The sequence below is a fragment of the Protomyctophum parallelum genome (assembly GCF_964188405.1).
Source record: "Protomyctophum parallelum genome assembly, chromosome: 20".
NCBI lineage: Eukaryota > Metazoa > Chordata > Actinopteri > Myctophiformes > Myctophidae > Protomyctophum > Protomyctophum parallelum.
Genome location: NC_139718.1, coordinates 32,887,420 through 32,907,206, shown reverse-complemented (window position 1 = coordinate 32,907,206; position 19,787 = coordinate 32,887,420). Strand labels below are relative to the sequence as shown.

General features: G+C 41.7%; 1 protein-coding gene across 4 annotated transcripts in view; it reads left to right on the top strand.

The window, feature by feature from the left end:
• Positions 1-19,787, top strand: part of klc1a (kinesin light chain 1a) — a 46,923-nt gene that overhangs the window by 8,780 nt on the left and 18,356 nt on the right. For all 4 annotated transcript variants that reach the window (XM_083791274.1, XM_083791275.1, XM_083791276.1 and 1 more), the window contains exons 2-9: positions 2,750-3,017; positions 4,162-4,392; positions 5,280-5,358; positions 11,249-11,477; positions 12,030-12,117; positions 13,355-13,456; positions 15,603-15,776; positions 18,226-18,325. In XM_083791274.1, coding sequence (XP_083647400.1) covers positions 2,751-3,017; positions 4,162-4,392; positions 5,280-5,358; positions 11,249-11,477; positions 12,030-12,117; positions 13,355-13,456; positions 15,603-15,776; positions 18,226-18,325 — 1,270 coding nt within the window. In that variant the 5' untranslated portion in view covers position 2,750. The remainder of the gene's footprint in view (positions 1-2,749; positions 3,018-4,161; positions 4,393-5,279; positions 5,359-11,248; positions 11,478-12,029; positions 12,118-13,354; positions 13,457-15,602; positions 15,777-18,225; positions 18,326-19,787) is intronic.

Here is a 19,787-nt window from a genome sequence, read left to right as displayed (position 1 = left end):
GAATCCAGAACACAAAAACATTTGTCTACTGGGCAATGTCAGTTTCCTCCCATGATACAAATAACATCCCAACGATACTTGACCTTGTCTCATCCGCTTCTGTTTTCATTCCTCTCCAGCACATGGAGATTGTTTCCTGCATTCTCCCCAATCTAGCTGTCTCTGCTCTGCTGTCACATGATCAGAGCTAGAGGCTGATTGCAGAGTCACATGAGCGAGGCTTGCTCTTCCTCTGCTTCGCTACAATGGGCATTCTTCTGCAATTGTTATTGCAACTTGAACCCAACAGCTCCACGTTGGAACTGAAATGTGAAAACCGAGGCGAATCGAGACATGATGCTTTGTTTTCCCTCACCTGGTATCGTAGCAACCCGTGTTATATGGGAGGGCAGCGGCGGGTTTGCCCAAAAACCTTGTCTCATAGCCCAACCTCAAGGACTCATTTTGGTGGAGGTTTATATTGGCATTTATGCTTTATTGGATACAAGTACAGCGGAGATGAGGGAAAGAGCTACAGTACACTGACGTGAACCCTAGTGGATGTCACCATTAATCCAAATGTTTTTCCTCCAAGTAATTAACCATTCATAGCTGTTGCAGATACCCTGCACTTTCATTTTCAGAATGACTGTATGCTGTAGTGGGCCTTTCAATCACTGGGCTTCAGGGGAGTGCTGTGTCATTTTTCTGATGAGTTCTCCTGGTAGAGATGTATTAGACTGCTCGCTCGCTACATATGCTGCTGAGCCGCTCAAAGTTTTAGGGATTGGGTGGATGATACAGTATGTGGTACAGGTTATAATAATAATATTTAATATATGGGCAGTATTCAAACCCATTGACATTGTTGCTAGATGTTTGCCTAAAACGGTATGTGTAACCACCACAACCAGGAGACTGATATCACACGGTGTTCTTAATCTAACTAATATGTTAAGTAATTGTGTCCTCAAAATTCAAGGACGGAATTGGCTCCGAAATATGCGCAAATATGGGCACATTTGGGCATAATTGTGTCCTCAAAATACGTGGACGAAATTTGAGGGCTGAATGCGTCCGCAGATATTGCGGAAAGATTGGCTGAAAGGTGTCATTCTGGTTATCGCCAGAGGCTTTTTATTTTATTTTTACATCAGCCCCTTGGAAATGCAGATTCCACACTGCGCATGTCAGGCTAGTGAGGCTACTGTATTAGGTTTGTATTGTATTAGTTTATGACCTCACACAAAACGTATGTTTTTGTCCCAAGCCAAACCGGTGAGAAACCACTTGAATGAGCATACAATTACTTTAGCGTTACCTTTCAGTCTTTGACCTTATCTTCACAACCCACACAGCCCACTAACCTCAGATTTGTGATTAAGCTGTCAGTCAGGCTGCAGTCTCAAAGTCTGCGGTTTTCCTTTGAACATATATCTGTGCAGTTACATCAAGGTGTCTCTTTCACTTGCCTCTTAACAGGCACATGACACATGTTGCATCCGGTCTAAAATTGGTTAAATGCTCCTGCCTGCGGAATTGTGTTTTTTCTTTTGGATGAGCAAGGAATTAAATTAAACTTGTCTACTACAGACCACAAGTGGCTGTGTGCAGCTAATTTACTTGCACCATTTTATTTGATTATAAAGCAATTCCTCCAAATGATGTTTGGTTACATTGGTATACAAAATGCCAGGTAGAGTAGACTAATGTGCCAATATGCCAAAATGGAGTATTATCTCCAAATGACACCTGGTGATCCCACTAGACAATTAAAAAAAATAGGTGTCTGGTGGGCTGCTTGACAACAGCTAACACTCCATTCTTGTCTATTCTAAGCTTAGAATAGACAAGAATGGAGTGTTAGCTGTTGTTTTAGCCCAGGGTTTCTCAACGTTTTTGGCTGGGGACTCCCGGAAATGCTAAATGCAAACCCCCGCCCCCCCTCCCCACCCCCAATATAACCTGAATAACTTACTAATAGAGAAAATACATCATAAATAAATACTGAAACCAGATAGAGATAATTTAGGGAAGTTTATGCATGTACTATGTGTACTATGTAAACTCCATTCCATTAAACAAAATCTCAATTTATTTTTAAAATAATAATCTGGGGACCCCCCCAAAATAATTTGTTGGTAGGCTAAACCCCCTGTGAATCATACTTGATTCTCATGCCTTCATGCTCCCTCACACTCACACAGTGCAGCATATTGATTAAAAGAGGGCTGAACCCCCACTGGGAGTTGGAAAAGCTTGTTCACCACCAGTAGATTTGACATTTGTGTCTACAATGGTAGTGGCCAAGAGACTGAAAAAAGCCAGAAACACGCACAAATGAATAATACTGGTGGTTCGAGATTAGCTTGCAGAATTTGAATTGGACTTGTTGATAGATGTGTTTATGGAGCATGTTCTACAGTATTTGGTGCACTGCATAGCATACAGGTCTAGGTCTATATTATGTCCTGTATTGAGTCCTGCAATATGTCCATGTTCCATGTATTGTGTCAGCAGCACTGTGTTGATGGATTAACATTGAGTTGCCTTAGACAGTGCCATATCCATACCCTGTGTGAATTCCATACAGTAAGTCATTTGTTTTTAGAACATCTGTTTGAAAGTGTAGAGAACGCAACCAAATGGAGCTGTAATGGTCCACTTGGTTACATTGCACACTGCGTTACATTAACACCAAGGACTTTGCAGTTGATCTTTTTATCAGTTAACGTTTAGTGAATATTTGAACATTCCGTGGTGTGTGCAGGATGCGTGAGGACATGTCCAGCATGGTGTGCGTGAAGGAGGAAGAGGAGTCCACAGAGAAGCTGTCTCAGGATGAGATCATCTGCAGGACCAAGCAGGTGATCCAGGGTCTGGAGGCCCTGAAGCAGGAGCACCACTCCATCCTGGACGGCCTGCTGGGAACGCTGCGATGCCTCAAGCAGGACGAGGAGGGCGTGCTGGTGGAGGAGAAGTCCCACATGATCCGCAAGTCCCTAGAGATGCTGGAGCTCGGCCTGAGCGAGGCACAGGTGACCGCGCATCCGTTTGTTACCTTCAGCTGTGTGTGTGTGTGTGTGTGTGTGTGTGTGTGTGTTTCAGATTGGGTATTGTAGTGTACAACATCTGTTGACTAGGAATCATATTTCATGACAAAGAGAAACTATACAAATACTACAAAAATTGAATTCAGGTGTAGGGCACAGACTCCACTATAACTATAGCTGCAACTATAACAAATACAATAGTGAGCGATATATTTATCGTCATAGTTGTAGCCACAATGGGAAAGTCCTACTATTGTTGGTCATTTTGTTGAAATACTGAAAAAGAGTTATGTGAATGCAATGGAACATAATAGCTCTGCAGCAACATAGATGCATCACCTGACTTAGGACAACACTTCATCATACAGACTTCACAGCACCGCTGCTGGTTAGAGCCAGTTATCCCAGTTACCAGTAAGAGAGACTAGTCGGACTACTTGTCTGCTCCTCGTCTACACTGTCAAATCTACAGTGTTCATTCAATTGAGAAGTGTATGAATGGATCTATCCTCACTTTTTGCTCTCTCACTCCACCCCGTGCTTTTCTGTTATATATATATATATATATATATATAATATAACAGAAAGAAATAATCTGTTAAGAAATGGTAGTGATTCGTCAACTAAACACATTTTATGAATCATGGGAAGAATCATGTAGAAAATATGCAGATATGAATTATGGGAAGAATCATGTAGAAAACATGCAGATTTGTATAAAGTTTAAAAATGTCTTTCTCTATCTGGGCTCAATCTGCAGGAGTTTTTAAAGTTTGATTGCACAACACACTATACAGATTAAGACACTAAGATTATATTAACCCATTTTGGGCGGGAAACCCTTTTGGTGTTTTAAACATTATGTTGTAATTTAGCTATTGAAAAATAGCAGATCTACAAGCTTGTAGGTCTGCTATTTTTGAAACATCGTGAAAATATTTTAGATGATTTAGATGATTTAGATGATTCTTTTTTAAATTCGACGTCAGGCCTAAATGGGTTAAAGTTTGATTGCACAACACACTATACAGATTAAGACACTAAGATTATATTAAACATGCACGGTACAAACGCCTCACACCTGATCTTCCTGTAACATGGCTTTCTATTCCGTGGCTCTTCCCTCCAGGTAATGATGGCTCTGTCGGGCCACCTGAGCTCGGTGGAGTCGGAGAAGCAGAAGCTCCGTGCCCAGGTGAGGAGGCTGTGCCAGGAGAACCAGTGGCTGAGGGACGAGCTGGCGGGGACCCAGCAGAAGCTCCAGAAGAGCGAGCAGAGTGTCGCCCAGCTGGAGGAGGAGAAGAAACACCTGGAGTTCATGAACCAGCTCAAGAAATACGACGAGGACCTGTCGCCCTCTGTGAGTGAACCACACACCGTCCATGTTGTACCGTATACAAGACGACTCTGATTATAAGACAAACCCCATTTTTCAAGACTCATTTGTGGAAAAAAGAACATTAAAAAACCTGTTTTTTAGGATATTGCCATTGGGAAAATAAAAAATAAACGTCTTATATTCAGGCCAATGCCGGGTAATATGAGTACTGAGGACCTGTCGCCCTCTGAGAGTGAACCACACATGTAGAATAGAGTACTGGGGGGTGGGTGAGTGTGTGGATGGATGGGCAGGTTGCGTGTGCATGCCGTAACTGAAATGAAGTGATAAGCCTGTAATTCTAAACTGGTCCTGAGTTGGCTCTGTACTTCGAAGTTCGACCACATTTTACCACCAGATATCTTCACCTTGGCTAATGTTCCCCCCAAAATAAATGTGGATGCTGGGGTTCAAGTGGTTAACCTTTTTAATTTCAACCCTTGGAACTTAAACCCTAGTATGTATGTACTTAGTTGACCGGGAGCCACAGGGTTCTATACTACATATGCTAGTATTTATCTCTACACCAAATCTCTTCGCCCAAGTAGTCAATCTACAAGCTCACAATGTGACGTGTTGTGAGCTTGTAGATTGACTACTTTGCTGAATGTTCACCCCACAATAGGGATGCTATGGTTAAGGGTCCATCTGGTTTCTAACTATCAATCATTTTGCAGGGAAACCTGGAGAGAACCTTTGTGATATATCATCAAATAACAAAATAACTTATGCAAGTTTATACTGTATATGATGAACTGACGCAAGTTCATATATGATGAGGATCTCTCCTCTGAGAGACACTGAGCATTCTGACATCAACTCTTGTCAAACTATATAATCTCTGCCTTCCTCTCCACATCTCTCCTCAGGAGGAGAAGGACTCCGACTCCAGTAGAGAAACTTTAGATGATCTGTTCCCAGATGACCCAGATGACCAAGCCCCAGGCAGTAAGTCTCCCAAGAATGAACATCTCATATGCGTAATAATATTTATAAAATCGACAAAACAAATTATTCTGAGAGGTCAGAGCGTATCACACTGTAGCTTTAACAAAATACAATGCTTTCATTAAAGCAAGTTTAACGGTTAGTCACACAATGATAAATAAGGTACTTCTCCAAAGTGAGTTATATTTTTTCTCAAATGGTCCACAGTGAGGACCCTGTGCATACCTGCACTACCAGTGAGTAGGAATATATATGACTCACTGTCCCATATATTACACAACATACGGTGGCCATCCCTTTTCAGCACTCCTTGGCTCTCCTTCTTGGCTATACAAATTGCTCACTCTCACTCTCTCTTTCTCTGTAACTTTCTCTTGTCTATAAATCTTTCTCTCTGTCTGTGCCTTTGGTTTTGTGTGTTCGTCTTTGTCTTTCTGCCCTCCATCCCTCTCTCTGTATATCACACACACACACACACACACACACACACACACACACACACACACACACACACACACACACACACACACACACGGCTACACTTAACAGAGTACCATTTGCAGCCCTAATTCTCTCTCTTCACTCCCATTCATCGGGCTCAGCCCATTACCAGTGTGTAATGGGGTGGTCTCTTTCTTGATAACTTGGTATCTCAGACGGCTGAAAGAACGGTGCTGGAATTTACCATTAGTCACGTCCTCATTTGGATCTGAGCCAAATGCAAAGCCCCCAAAACCTTGTGCTTGGTCTCTGTTAAACTGTATAGATCTGGCTGGTGCTTGATGTCCCAGTCTGGCCAGTAGTAGCTTGGTGTGACTTCTGCCACATCAGCTGTCATCCTAATTTTTGGCCAATTGCTGGACACCGCAACAGGAAGCCATTGGAATCTTTCTTATGTTGGTACATTCATTCAGAATTTTAGGACCGTCTGTGTTTTTATACTGCTAAATTGCGGGGGTATGGTAGTGTGGTTTGCTGTGGTGGAGACCCACTCCTGTGCATGAATACAGATGAAATGGAGTTCATTTGCATGTAGCTCTGGAAATGGAATGTTGCTGCTGGGGAAAAGGATTTACCTCTGATGGAATAAATCAGAATGAAAGAGCTATCACACTGTCTGGAGGCTGGAGCTCATAACTCTCAGACTATAAAATATCATTCAGCAAATATATAGTTGGTATGGAGACTTTAACTCCATCTAGATGTACATTTTGTATTATTGACCTTTTTTATCCATAAAAAACAACATAAAATACTAACAGTATGGTTTACACATAACATGGTGAAAATAGGCTCTCTGTCCCTCTTCCATCCATCTCTTCACTGACACTGCGGCATTGAGGACCCTGTAAAAACTGTGTTTTTTTAGGGGTGCTAGCCCCGCCTAGGTCCAGCTTTGAGGGTTTGTGTAAACACAAACATTGAATGCCATTGACAATGAATGGCCAGAGTGTTTGTGTAAACACACATTGAAGACAAAAGTAAGGACGGAAATTCTGATTGGCCAGAATGATATGATGCATGATGATGAAGAGGCGAGCGACCCTCACTTCACACAGGTGTGATAATTTTTAAGTTTATAATTTAATTTGATAGCCCATTTGTTTAACCGTCTTCCTGCCATTGCCGAAGCCCTTCGGCAATTGAAGCATTAATTTGATATTAACGCTTGCTGCCATTGCCGAAGCCCTTCGGCAATTGCACTTTTATAGTGCATATGATTGATCAAGCCATAATGCTACTCACGTTAGCCGGTTAGCTAGCAGTGTTGTTAGCACTGCACTGGATCGTTCATATTAATTCACTGTCGCCATAAGAATCCATTCTATCCGTTTCTTTCAATCGCCTGTATCTCCTATTCCTTGTCCCAGATGGCATTTTTGGTCAAAACAGCGTTTCTTTGACGGCACGAGCCGACGTTGTGGAGTGCTAAAATGTACCGGCATGATTCGATCATGTAAACAAAGGTTGTCTTGGCAACGTAAAGCTGGCAGGGATAAGCTCACTTCCGGTTGAGGCAAAATGTGGCTTTTCAAAATAAGAGCTCAAATTAAAAAAATGCTGGCATGAATTAGGTCCTAATTTCTCAATAAATGGCAGCAGTAAAAGGGTTAATATAATTGGAATTTCTAAATGACAAATTAATTGCAATGTAAAAATAGTGTGTTGTTTATGTCTACAACACAAGAATGTAGGCACTGATAAAATAAAGGGTGTGCTTCTTTGCAAAGAACCGTTCATCCAACGTTCACCATTGGGGCTGCATTCAGTCGTGTAACGGGAGGTATTCTGTATGCATTAGGAGTCAGAGAAAACAATGGCAGGACAATCATGATTTGCCACTTTGCATTAATTTATAGATGACATGAACATTCATTGAGTTAAGCGTGTTTTCGTTTCTGTAAATGTATAAATTGAGGGAAGGCTAGAAGTTGTAGCCTATTTTGCAATCTATGCCATTATGCTGAGTAAATCAGCTATGGTAACTTTATGTTGAACAGGGTATAGGTGTATTACGTTTCTACCTGTGTGCTGTGGCAGTGCGTTCCAACATCTGGGACAGTACAGCTGTGATACTTCAGCTGTGGGAGCTATTGTAGATTTTAACGAAACTATTGACACGACTGCAAAATGAAGCGATTTATTTCTGATAATCTTAGCTGACAATGTCCTGCTAACGCGATTATTTTGCTTAATGTTTTATGTAAAATACATTGAATGTGCTTTACATAGTGGTACTTCTACTGAAGACTTCTTCATGGCCTGCATATATCTCCTTTCTGCAATTACTGACATTCCCTGATGAAGGCTTAACCGCCGAAATGTTGGATTAATTTGTCTTGCCTGCTGCATCCTAATAAAGTATTGGCACTCGGGCTATTGGCGTGTGCGGCCAGCCGGCCACTTTCTTGTTTTTTCAAGATTCCCTCTGCAGTTCTCTCCCGCAGGCCGGCACCGCTACAAGGACTTTAGTGTGCGTTAGCATCTTTTGTACACAATTACTGACCGTCATGCCCACCACAAAATACCTTTTTAATATAGTGTTACCTGAGCCAATTTACACCTGCTCTTTTGAGATGTGTATATTCATAACGGAGAGAATTTGCACCGCTGCTGCACTTGTTTGATAATTAACATGCATGTCTGAAGGTGAAAATGTGTGTGAAACAAGGCACCAAAGGCTCTTAAGGCTGTTAATCTGACCCTCAGTGTTATGTCCACAAACATAACCTTGCACACCCATATTTATACTCAATGATCACTTTCCCATGTCAAGAAAGATTACAGTAAATATAACTGGATACATTTATTTTAAGAATAACACAATGCAAAACACCATACGACCCACAGCTAATTCCTCAAGTAAAACGGCATAATATACTGTGTATTATATGAAAAAAGAGCCTAGGAACTCCACCAGAAACGACAGCACTGTGCAGTTGTCTTTCATTTGTGTGTGCGCGTGCATGCATTTCTAGGTTTCTTGTAACTCTTCGTGTGAGATTGTGATTGCGTTGCATGTGTACTTTTGATGATGGAGGAGAGAGAGTAGAGTGGTGGAAAAAGATGAAGAGAGGAAGGGGTAAAAGAGAAGAGTGTAAATTGAGACGGCATATAATATGCTTTACCATCACACAGAGTCATCAAACACACCCTCACTTAAATTCTCTGTACTGCAAATGCAACAATTTAGGAATTTAGCATACTCTCTAAATCTGGAGCGATTTAGAGTAAGGTAATACATCAAATGCATAAAAATGGTAATCTAGGATAGGATCATGGGCAAACCAATCAGTCCAAAATAAATCTGTACTGTGTGTGTGTGTGTGTGTGTGTGTGTGTGTGTGTGTGTGTGTGTGTGTGTGTGTGTGTGTGTGTGTGTGTGTGTGTGTGTGCGTCCTTTCTGTGCGAGTTGTGACTGGGATGGGGGCTCTGTGTTTGTGCGTGAGTATGTATTATAGGCTTGTATGTATGCAAGTCTGATGTGTGTATTGTATGGGTATTGTATGGGAATGTGCATTCAAGTGTGTGCATCAGTAAAGGATGCTGTAGAGGATTAGCTCTCTACTGCTGATGTGTTCAGTCTCTCTCAAATCATCTGAGGAGTGCTGTCATCAATTGGATCCCAGTGTTATTTCCACCTAATAAAGCATAATCAACAAAGATCTCCAATGATGAGTAGATTGTTGATGTTACATAAGAAATAATGGGACGGCAAATATTTTGCATCAAATTATTCATATTGTTGAAGCTTTATCTAATAAAAATGGTTTTGCTTCATCGCCTTCCCTTGTAGTTAGTATTCACTATCTGTGTTAATGTACTCATGAGTCATGACACAAATATTTGGAAAACAAAAACGGCAAAATGAATCACACAAGATGCTCCTGGTCTGTAAGGACCTTTAGTTGTTGTCTTTAGGGAAACAAATCAAAAAGTGTTATCTAGATTTGAGCCTTGATATGGAAATGCAACTTGGCTTTTACTGTGCTACTGTACAAGAAACATTCAGTAGACTATAGCTCTGATTAGAGATGAGCACTTATGTTCAAAAACCAGGCGGAAAATCAAAATACTCTGTAGCTGCAAGCTACACTCTACTTTGTGGCTTTATTATAATCCTTCCTTACCACAGGATAACAAAACAAATGTCCCCCATATGATTCTAAATATACATTTTGGCCACTCAAAATGTTCATTCTTTGTCCATTTATAAACACGTGAAAAGGGACTTATTGCAGTTCCCTGTGCCAAGAAACACCGTCTGTGGCCATGAGCGTAGGTAGGGACAGGCTATTCTGGAGGTGTGTGGTTTTGAACACCTGGTGTTACTTCCTGTATGGTGGGCTGGGTGGTCAGTGAGGAATACTCCTCCTGTGGTACAGACTACAGACCCCACTAGACCTCACACAGGGTAAATATAGAACCACAGGCCTTTAATAAGAAACCCAATAGCCTGGTTTCAACACACACACACACACACACACACACACACACACACACACGGCTGCAATTATAAACCATTTTATGGGCAAACATTTTTTGCTAACCTTTTCAAAATAATTGATGTAGCATGATAGCATCATGTAGTGATGTCATGTAAAAATAAAAATTGTTCAAGTTCAAGCTCGATGATTAACTGTTCCACAGCATCACACACACACACACGCACGCACGCACGCGCAGGCAGACAGACAGCAACATATGCAGTTGTACAGACACCAAAACTGACACCAACTCAGACAGATACTGTAGAAGTGTAGAGACAGACAACAAGTTATGAAAAGAATTCTAGTAATGTTGACCCCATTCACTCTATACAGAAGCCAGTAAACCTGCATAGATTCTAGATTGAAAGATTGTATTTGTCACATGCTCATACAAGTACTGTGTGTGCAGTGAATTGTTGGTGTGACAGACTGCCTCACTGTGCTAACATTTTCCAATAAATATAATACAAGTATGCATTATTGTTCAATGCACATTATATTCATCAGCACTTATTCCGCTCAGCCCCTTGTTATTGGTTGCACAGATTATGTTAACACATTAACTTCCATTGACCACCCTTTGGACGTCAGACCAAGTCCAATCCAGTTTTCAGTGATTGCGCTAAAGATCAACGTATGAATGGTTCTAGGTTGCCAGGTGACTGATACAACCGAAAAGTATCCTTCAAATACAAAAGGTCGAGAATAACTTGTGGTTAAGCCCGTCACTCTCTGCCTGGGCCACGGCCATGGCAGTCCAGCCTGACGGCGTGCCGTGGGTTCGAGTCCAGAGCCTTCCCCCATCTCTCTGTACTTTTTTGTAAAGGCAAAAACGCCATAAAACATATCTTAAAAAAATTAATAAAAGCCTGTCTCTCTCTTGTCTACTCTCTCTATAGTCCAACAGCCTCACGGCAGTGCTGCTGCCGCCATGGCCCAGCAGGGCGGCTATGAGATCCCGGCCCGCCTCAGGACCCTCCACAACCTGGTGATCCAGTATGCGTCCCAGGGCCGCTACGAGGTGGCCGTGCCCCTCTGTAAACAGGCCCTGGAGGACCTGGAGAAGACTTCGGGGCATGACCACCCAGACGTGGCCACTATGTTGAATATCCTGGCCCTGGTCTACAGGTACAGACGGCACACCTTTCTGCATGTTGATGTGGTGGGTGGTGCCCATTGTGAGGAGTCTTTAAATACATTATAATAAATTATACTAAACTATTCTTCATCGACAAGTTGTTTTACAACAAAACATTTAACATATTATATGCAATAAACATGTAAGTCATAGATATTTGGGCACTGGACTAGAATACTTTACCTGTCTGAAATGTGTCCATATTGCCTTGTAATGGTTTTTCTGGTAATAATTATTAAGTTAAAAGTAAAAACTTGTCTAAAAGTGGATTATAATATGTGAAAATAATCTAAAGTTTGTCCCTTCTCCACACAGTCACAATTTAAAAACACTGTCACGTAGACTATTTACCATTTAAGTATATACATACTATACATTGTCATGGTAAATAGCTAAAATAGCTGACCTACAAGCTCACACCCATGTCACATGGCGATGCATGTGAAAATGTTTCAGGGTTTTGTTCCATATTCCATCCATGCTGGAGTGTGTTTGATAATGTGTGGTGTACTATATGAGGTGTATGTCTGTGTGTGTCTCAGGGACCAGAACAAATACAAGGAGGCAGCCAACCTACTGAACGATGCTCTGGCCATCAGAGAGAAGACTCTGGGAAGAGACCATCCAGCAGTAAGCACTTCTTATGTGTATTACATGAAATTTCACCACATGAACCATAGTGTCCCTGTTCTGACATGCAAGCTTCTAAATGAGCTATTTTTTGGCAAAGAGAATGTGTGTAGAGGAAAACAAGAAATTATGACATAGTCACAATTGTCAGGTGAAACAAGCGCTGTCTCCGTTGTTTCCTCCCCATATTATATATATTATTAAATATATTATTATTGTTATTTTTGTAACGTGTATGTTTCTGTGTCCCAACTTCACGGCCGTTGTTTGCGTTTGTTTTCAATGTTCTATTTCACCTGGCAAAAAGACCACCACTTGGGACGCCGTCAATGGTCAAAGTGGTATAATCTCAGTATAAAATATCCCCATTGAGCAAGTATAAAATTATATATTAATTGTCGGTTAATAATTATATGTTCTTATGTTCTTCCTGGTCGATCTCTTGATTATTTCAGTCGTCGACGCCCACGCAACCATGCCCTCCTAAACCCCTCTGCTGCCCATCTGTCCAACTCGGATATGGGACTTGGTATGAAAAATGTCAGGGACCTCTGGGTTCAATCATCTGGTGTCCAGATTGTCAGGGACATAGTTGGACATGACTAGTTTATGGTCTATTTAACTGTTTTAACTCTGACAGGCCTGTGTCTCCGCCCCCTGGACCCTCATCACTTCCTTTTGGGTGGAGCTGAGGTTAGGCTCCTCCCCCTCTCTACCCCCTATCCTATCACCAGGCCTTTCTCTCTGCGAGGAAGTGATTTACTTTTCCCCCTCTTTGATTTTATGATCATGAATTCCTGCTTTCTTTGACACAATGCCACCAATTCATGATCGGTGATGAGTCACACTTTCTTTGATGTTTGAAATGGTTTATGAAATTTTTAAATCTCCTGTGTGTCCCCTCCTACTCTCCGTCTCTCTCTGTCTCCCCCTTCTCTCTCTCTCTCTCTCTCTCTCTCTCTCTCTCTCTCTGTCCCCCTCACACTCTTGGATGCGGTGGATATGTGTCACCCCCACTGATTGGTATCAAATGATCTTTTCTACAGGCACACACAGAATCACCCCCTGATTCCTCTTTTAGTTGTTCACCAGATCAGTGACACAGCTGTGGTGTGGTTCTGTGGTCACAAACACTGCACACACACACACACACACAATACATGGGTGATGATGATTGCACTCTGGCCTCCCGGGCTTGAGCAAGCCTTCTATAATTACGTGTGTGTGTGTTCTCCAGGTGGCTGCCACTCTGAACAACCTGGCTGTACTGTATGGGAAGAGAGGGAAGTACAAGGAAGCTGAGCCACTGTGCAAGAGAGCTCTGGAGATCAGAGAGAAGGTAAATGACATTTTGGGCCATATCTTTACCCAGTTCCTCTGTTGTTCTGGAACCAAGGAAACCACTTAATTTCTTATTTTTATTTCCATTGTTATAACTTGACAAGTTGTGTCCTGAGGCCCCAGTACCCCATTCCCATCACTGCCCAAGTAACTCCCGTCATGGTTCAGGGAAGATGTCTGACTTTGGAGGATTTTAAGAAGGATTCATTATTTTGGCTTGTCCATATGAAACTGCTCTGCTCAGCAGTCCTAGAAGTGGAGAAATGTCTATTTTTTTATTCATCCTTTATTTGTCACTCTGGGGTGGGTGGCTTATCCTAGCCACCCACCTCTGTCTCTTTTTTTCCTACTGTCACTCATGCTCCTTAAATTCGTATGATAACTGTTAAGCTGAAAGCTGAAAGATTTGCCACCAAGCTCTTTGCTGACAGGCGAGGAGGGATCGGGGATGAAGACCCACAGTCGCTGAATCATGAGGATTTTTCTCCCTGGAGTTTGGTCTTTTTATAGCAAGCTCTTTTTTCTAAGCTTGTAGGTGCAGAGTTGATCCGGGGTGCACAATACAATCCTTGGTATCAAATCGACCCTTACAAGTCTGTTCCACTCTGACTTTTCAATGCATAATTAAACACTGAGGATTTTACTGTGTGGAGAAGGAAAGAAATAAAGGGAGGCTCCGCACACTCATCTGAGCACAATCAGGCATTTATTGCAAGCTTTCGGTCTATTGACCTTCTTCAGTCATAATCAAAACCGTATTTTGATTATGCCTGAAGAAGGTCAATAGATCGAAAGCTTGCAATAAATACTTGATTGTGCACAGATTTGAGTGTGTGGAGCCTCCCTTTATTTTTTGAGGGGCGCTACCTATATTCAGCTATTAGTGTAGTTTTCCGTCTTAAACAAATTCCCATTGACAATGAATGTAGGTTTTACATTAGTTATTACACTAGTATTATTACTAGTGTCTGAGCAAATTGGGCATAGTGTGTATTTTACATCATGATGATGTATGATGATAAGAGCGCCCCTCACTTCACACAGGTGTGATTTTTCATTTCTGTACCTTTGTGACTCCAGCACATCAACTACATCTATCGGCAGATGAGCGGTGGCTTTTTTGTACATTGTTTTGACTGTGTGGAGAAGGGATATGGAAGGTGTTTAAGGTGTCATGTCATCTTCGTTTTTATTCCAAATGCTGCTGAATTTAGAGACACCTTTTCAGTTAATTCATAAATCCTCTGCCAGCAAGTTGCTGCTATATAATACTTCTCCATACAGTTTGTAAACCAGGCTTAACCTGAATGTTGTACATTCAATCCTACACTCTACCCATTTCAACCTATGCAGGGATACACGGAACCTCTTCTCTTCTCCGAGAGTGGAGGGTGAGGTTCCAAACGGGGCTACCCTACTACAGATGTGTGTCACTAATGATGTGTTCACATTAGCGGCAACAAAGTGGCAGGCTACAAGTCCTTTCAGTGGAACTTGTTGCCGCATGCCCCTTTTCCTGTGAGATCAGATTACCAGACCTATGCTTCTGCGTTTGTTTGTTGAGATGTAATAATTTAATTTGGCAGGTCAATAGTCCAAACCTCTGGCACTGGTCAAAAGCGGTCATTCTGTGTAGGTCAGAGGGTAGCACATGATGGTCCCCTTCCCGTTGATGGTATCAGGGGTTCAATATCCGCTGGGGCAGTACTAAAAATACCTGTGCTGTTGGTGGGATTGGTGCAGGGATGAATATGTTGCTGTAAGGTCATTTTAACCACTTTCAACTTGGTATACTGTACCTTTTTTACAAATTATTATTTGCAGAATTTCCCAAAGCAGCACATCTCTTTTCTCATTCAAATTCTCACCAATAGCCTAGGCCTATATGTTTAATCATTTATATCCCGTATTCTGCCAGTGTAGTACAACGACAATGTTTACAAAATGTGATGTACTGTAAGTGGCTAAGGGAAAGTGTTTTTGCCGTCTGTTTGTTAGGCAGTGTCCCAGCATCCGTTTAGTTTTTATGTCGATGTTGTTTCAACCCAATTTCTACCACTAACACTGGTAGCCATATTGTTTTAAACCAGTCTGTTACCCTCCCACTCTAATAACTCTTCCTTCCTTCCTTCCATCTACACCAGGTGTTGGGGAAGGACCACCCTGATGTAGCCAAGCAGCTGAACAACCTGGCCTTGCTGTGTCAGAACCAGGGCAAGTATGAGGAGGTGGAATATTACTACAGGAGAGCCCTGGAGATCTACCAGACCAAACTGGGCCCTGACGACCCCAACGTGGCCAAGACCAAAAACAACCTGGTGAGGAGGAGGCACATTTAGAGATCCACTAATAGCACAAGCAAGTTATATGGTAGAGAATAGCATTTTAAACCACTTTAAACATAGTTTAAACATATTTTCCTGGCATGCAGCTTTCATTCCAATAAGTATAAAAGTGGTTTTGTTTTATATTACTCTTGCTATTACACAATGCTAATACTGGTAGTGAGTGACACTTCTAAAAAAGAAAAAAAAAACTTATTTGCATAACATCATGCGTTGAATCAAACTCAACAGTGGACAATATATAATTGCAGTGATGCAGTAATTAATCAGTAGCAGTGTTTGTGGTGTAGCTGATGGCTGATTTTAAGCAGTCACACCTGGCCGAGTTGACTGTACATACAGCCACGATCCCCATACACACTCTGGAGAGAGCCTTTGTCATGACAGCAATTCCATCTGCTCTTATGGCTTGTAAAGATCTTGCCCTTTTCCTACAATAAAGTGGAGGCTTCTAGTCTCCTGAGAGGGAGGGGAGTGAGGGTTTAGCTGGTCCCTCTGGGGAGGTGTGCAGGACAGTGGTGTTGGAGGGGTTTTATTATTTTAGGTATAACAACCCTGTTTTGGAGTCAGTTTGTTAGGTATGTTAAGTGTGGTGTTCTGCATTTTCTTTTTTTGTGGCACCTCGTGGCCTTCGTGGGTGGCACCCACCGGGAAATGGGTCAGTGTCATTCTGGATGAACCAAAGGGCCAGAACGATTAATGGTGCAGGAAAAACGCTACTTCACCTGCCAGGAAAACTAGACATTTTTTGGCAGACAGTCCCATATTCAGCAGGTTGATGACTCCTGTGCCTCTACGCCAGAAACCGCTGATGCGGCCACCGCCAAGATACTTGAGTGACTCCAAACACAGTAAACAGATGCTAGCAAGCCTTATATTAAGAAGCTTGCGAGCTACCCATCTTTCTGAAAAGTGTAGCACAACGTTACTACCAGCCACCTCTGTGGCTCGCGTTATCCGACACAGTCAAGTGGGTCAAGTAGATAGATGCTCGAACAAATGTATTGTAGAGAGCGGTCAAGCTGTTACAATCCAGAGCATTGATTAGATTGATGCACAACTGGTGCACAGTCACTTTCAGCCTCTTCATTTTGTTTGAATGGATAAGGTTGTGCTGCTTAAATCAGTCATGTTGTCTTCCGTTCTGCTCTCTCGAGTCTTAAAAGTTCCCCACCACATGGCAGACTTGTTTTTTCATTCTCATGTTTATGAGGGCTTTACTTAAGTGGCTTAAGTGGCTACAGTTGCCAGTGGGTGTGCTCATTTTGTACTGACATTATAGAATGGGTGCAGACTAAAGTGTCTCTAAAATCACACACTCCGAGTTACAAATTGGACAAATGAACACTGAGGATTTTACTGTGAAGATAAATAGTGGCAGTTATTATAAAGCACTGCACAGTACATTTCTGAAAGTATTATACGTGATATGTTTTGCCTTAAGCAGTCAAAAATACTTCAGCAGTAGTGTATGCAAGGACATTAAAGAACAGAGTACAATACAATACAGGATTCTATCTTATCTACCTGTTGAACTACAGCACCTACTGTATGAATAGAATGTAGAAGAGAATATAGTATATGGAGAACAATCAAAAATGTAAGGGCCACACAAGGTGGACACTTTCTTTGGGTCTCACCATGGGATACAAAATTAATAAAATACTACAGACTCTTTGTACCAAACACACTTTTTGGATGAAATGCCTAAAAAGTACATCAGGAGTTTATCTCCGTATGGTACGTAGCATTAGAATGTATAGGGCTATACATTCTGTAAACCACAACACATAGATGATTAGGTAACCCCTCTGAAAATAACGTCAAAGCAGGTGTATAATGTAGGTCGACATTGGTGCCATGCTGTACTTGAAATTAATGTAAGTTAATGAATGGCCACGCTCTCAACCTGACGCCACTGTTTTAGGAATGTTAAAGGTGAAAATGTTGAAACATGTACAAGCTCACAGCATGTCACGATGTGTTGTGAGCTTACAGCAATTTTTTCTTAAAAAGTGGTTTAACTCTTATCGCCTTTTGACGCCTGTTTTCCAAAGGCCCCGGGTGCCGAGATCGCTTTTGGATACCTATTTTAATATAAATTGATTACGATAATCAATTGTGTCCTGTATGCGCTCATAACACAACACAAAACCCTAACACAAAAAAATTAAAATAACGGAAATGCTTATGCTGACTATGGGGATGCAGTTCTCGGATTCTTCTTTTAAGACTAAAACAAGCTGATTTTCGGCTCATTTCTCTAAGTCTAAACGATATGATCCTAGCTTACAGAAAGTATGTTTTGGGTGGATTAAATTACATTCGCGGGACATGTTACACAGCAGATTGTTGTTGCACCACTAGATGGGGCTGTTGGCGGTCAATGAGTTAATTAAATGCTGCTGTGTTGTTCTGCCAGGCATCGTGTTACCTGAAGCAGGGAAAGTTCAAACAGGCAGAGACTCTGTACAAAGAGATACTGACCCGCGCACATGAGAGGGAGTTTGGCTCTGTAGACGGTAAGACACACACACACACACACACACACACACACACACACACACACACACACAAACATGCATACACGAGTGGGTGGGCTGTCCTTGTCCTCAGTGGTCCCCTCTCAACTCCTAATACCATCTGCTCCACACACAAAATGCCACGCTCACACACATACAGTACAGCACAGACAAGATTCTCACATACATCCACATAAAATTCCCGCTTTTACACACACACACACACACACACACACACACACACACACACATACAGACAAAATACCCTCTTAGAAAAGCACACACTAAAACACCCACTTACACACAAGCTGTGGATTATGTGAGGAAGTTGTAAACATGCATTCCTAGGCTCACTGCAGGTTGATGTACAGTGCAAAGTTTTCACTTTGCTCACTACATAGTCGGTAGAGGAGGAGATGGTCTTGTAAACAAAAGTGACCTTTTGGGCTTCAAGCTGTCAGTCCTTTGGCAGACTATCATTATGAGATTGGCACACTTCAGAAAAACAGTTCAGCAAAATTTCTTTGCCTCTAGCAGAAATTTGTAACAATGAACTCTTTGAACCAGCCAAGATTGATTCAGGATTTGCCACCTGGTGCAGACAAGGCCTATGCAGCCTCTGTGACCTTTATGTTGATGGCCTTTTTGCTAGCTTGCACAATTATTATGCTCGACATGCTACCTTCAGCACTCTGGTCTGTTTAGGTATCTCGAGATTTGTACATTTGCTAATATTCAACACCTTGGCATTGACCGGTTTCTTGCAGTTACTGAAAAGGTCAAATGTGTTTCATATCTTTTCATTTGATCACCAGTGAGTGACTCCCCTGCTCTATTAGGCAGGTTCTGACCGGTTCGAAGAGTGAACTGGTTATCATTTTGTCAAATAAATGGTGGAATGATGCATTAAATGCAATAAATTCATCTTCTTCCAGTTTGAGGCTAAGCTAAATCATATGATCCGTTTGAACTAGTTTAGCTAGATCAGTGATTATCAAACATTTCCATGCCAAGGACACCATAATATCCATCTATCCTTCCATCCATCCGGCCGTGGACCTTCATTTCAGATTATTTAGCAGGGGACCCACTAGAACCAGTGAGCTCTTTGAGAATTAGTGAGCTAGTTAATCAAAGATTTATCCAAACCTCTGTTTGTTACAGATGCTCTCTGGTACCAGCAGACTTGACTCATACTGTATCATTTCTATCTTTGTTATAGATGGCTAAGCAATATGATTTATTTATTTAGTTTTTTTATGAGCAAGGAGGGGAATGTTGGGAGGTTAAGTGGGAGGATGTTACTTTCACAGAAAATCAGGAATCTAATACTGTAATTGTATTCAACAATATGCACATAATTATGACATTTTCATATTGTTGAATAGAATATGGTTATTGAAAGAAGCAGTCTTTCACTATCAATTTGGCCTGTGCATGTTCATGTGTGAAAACCAACTCT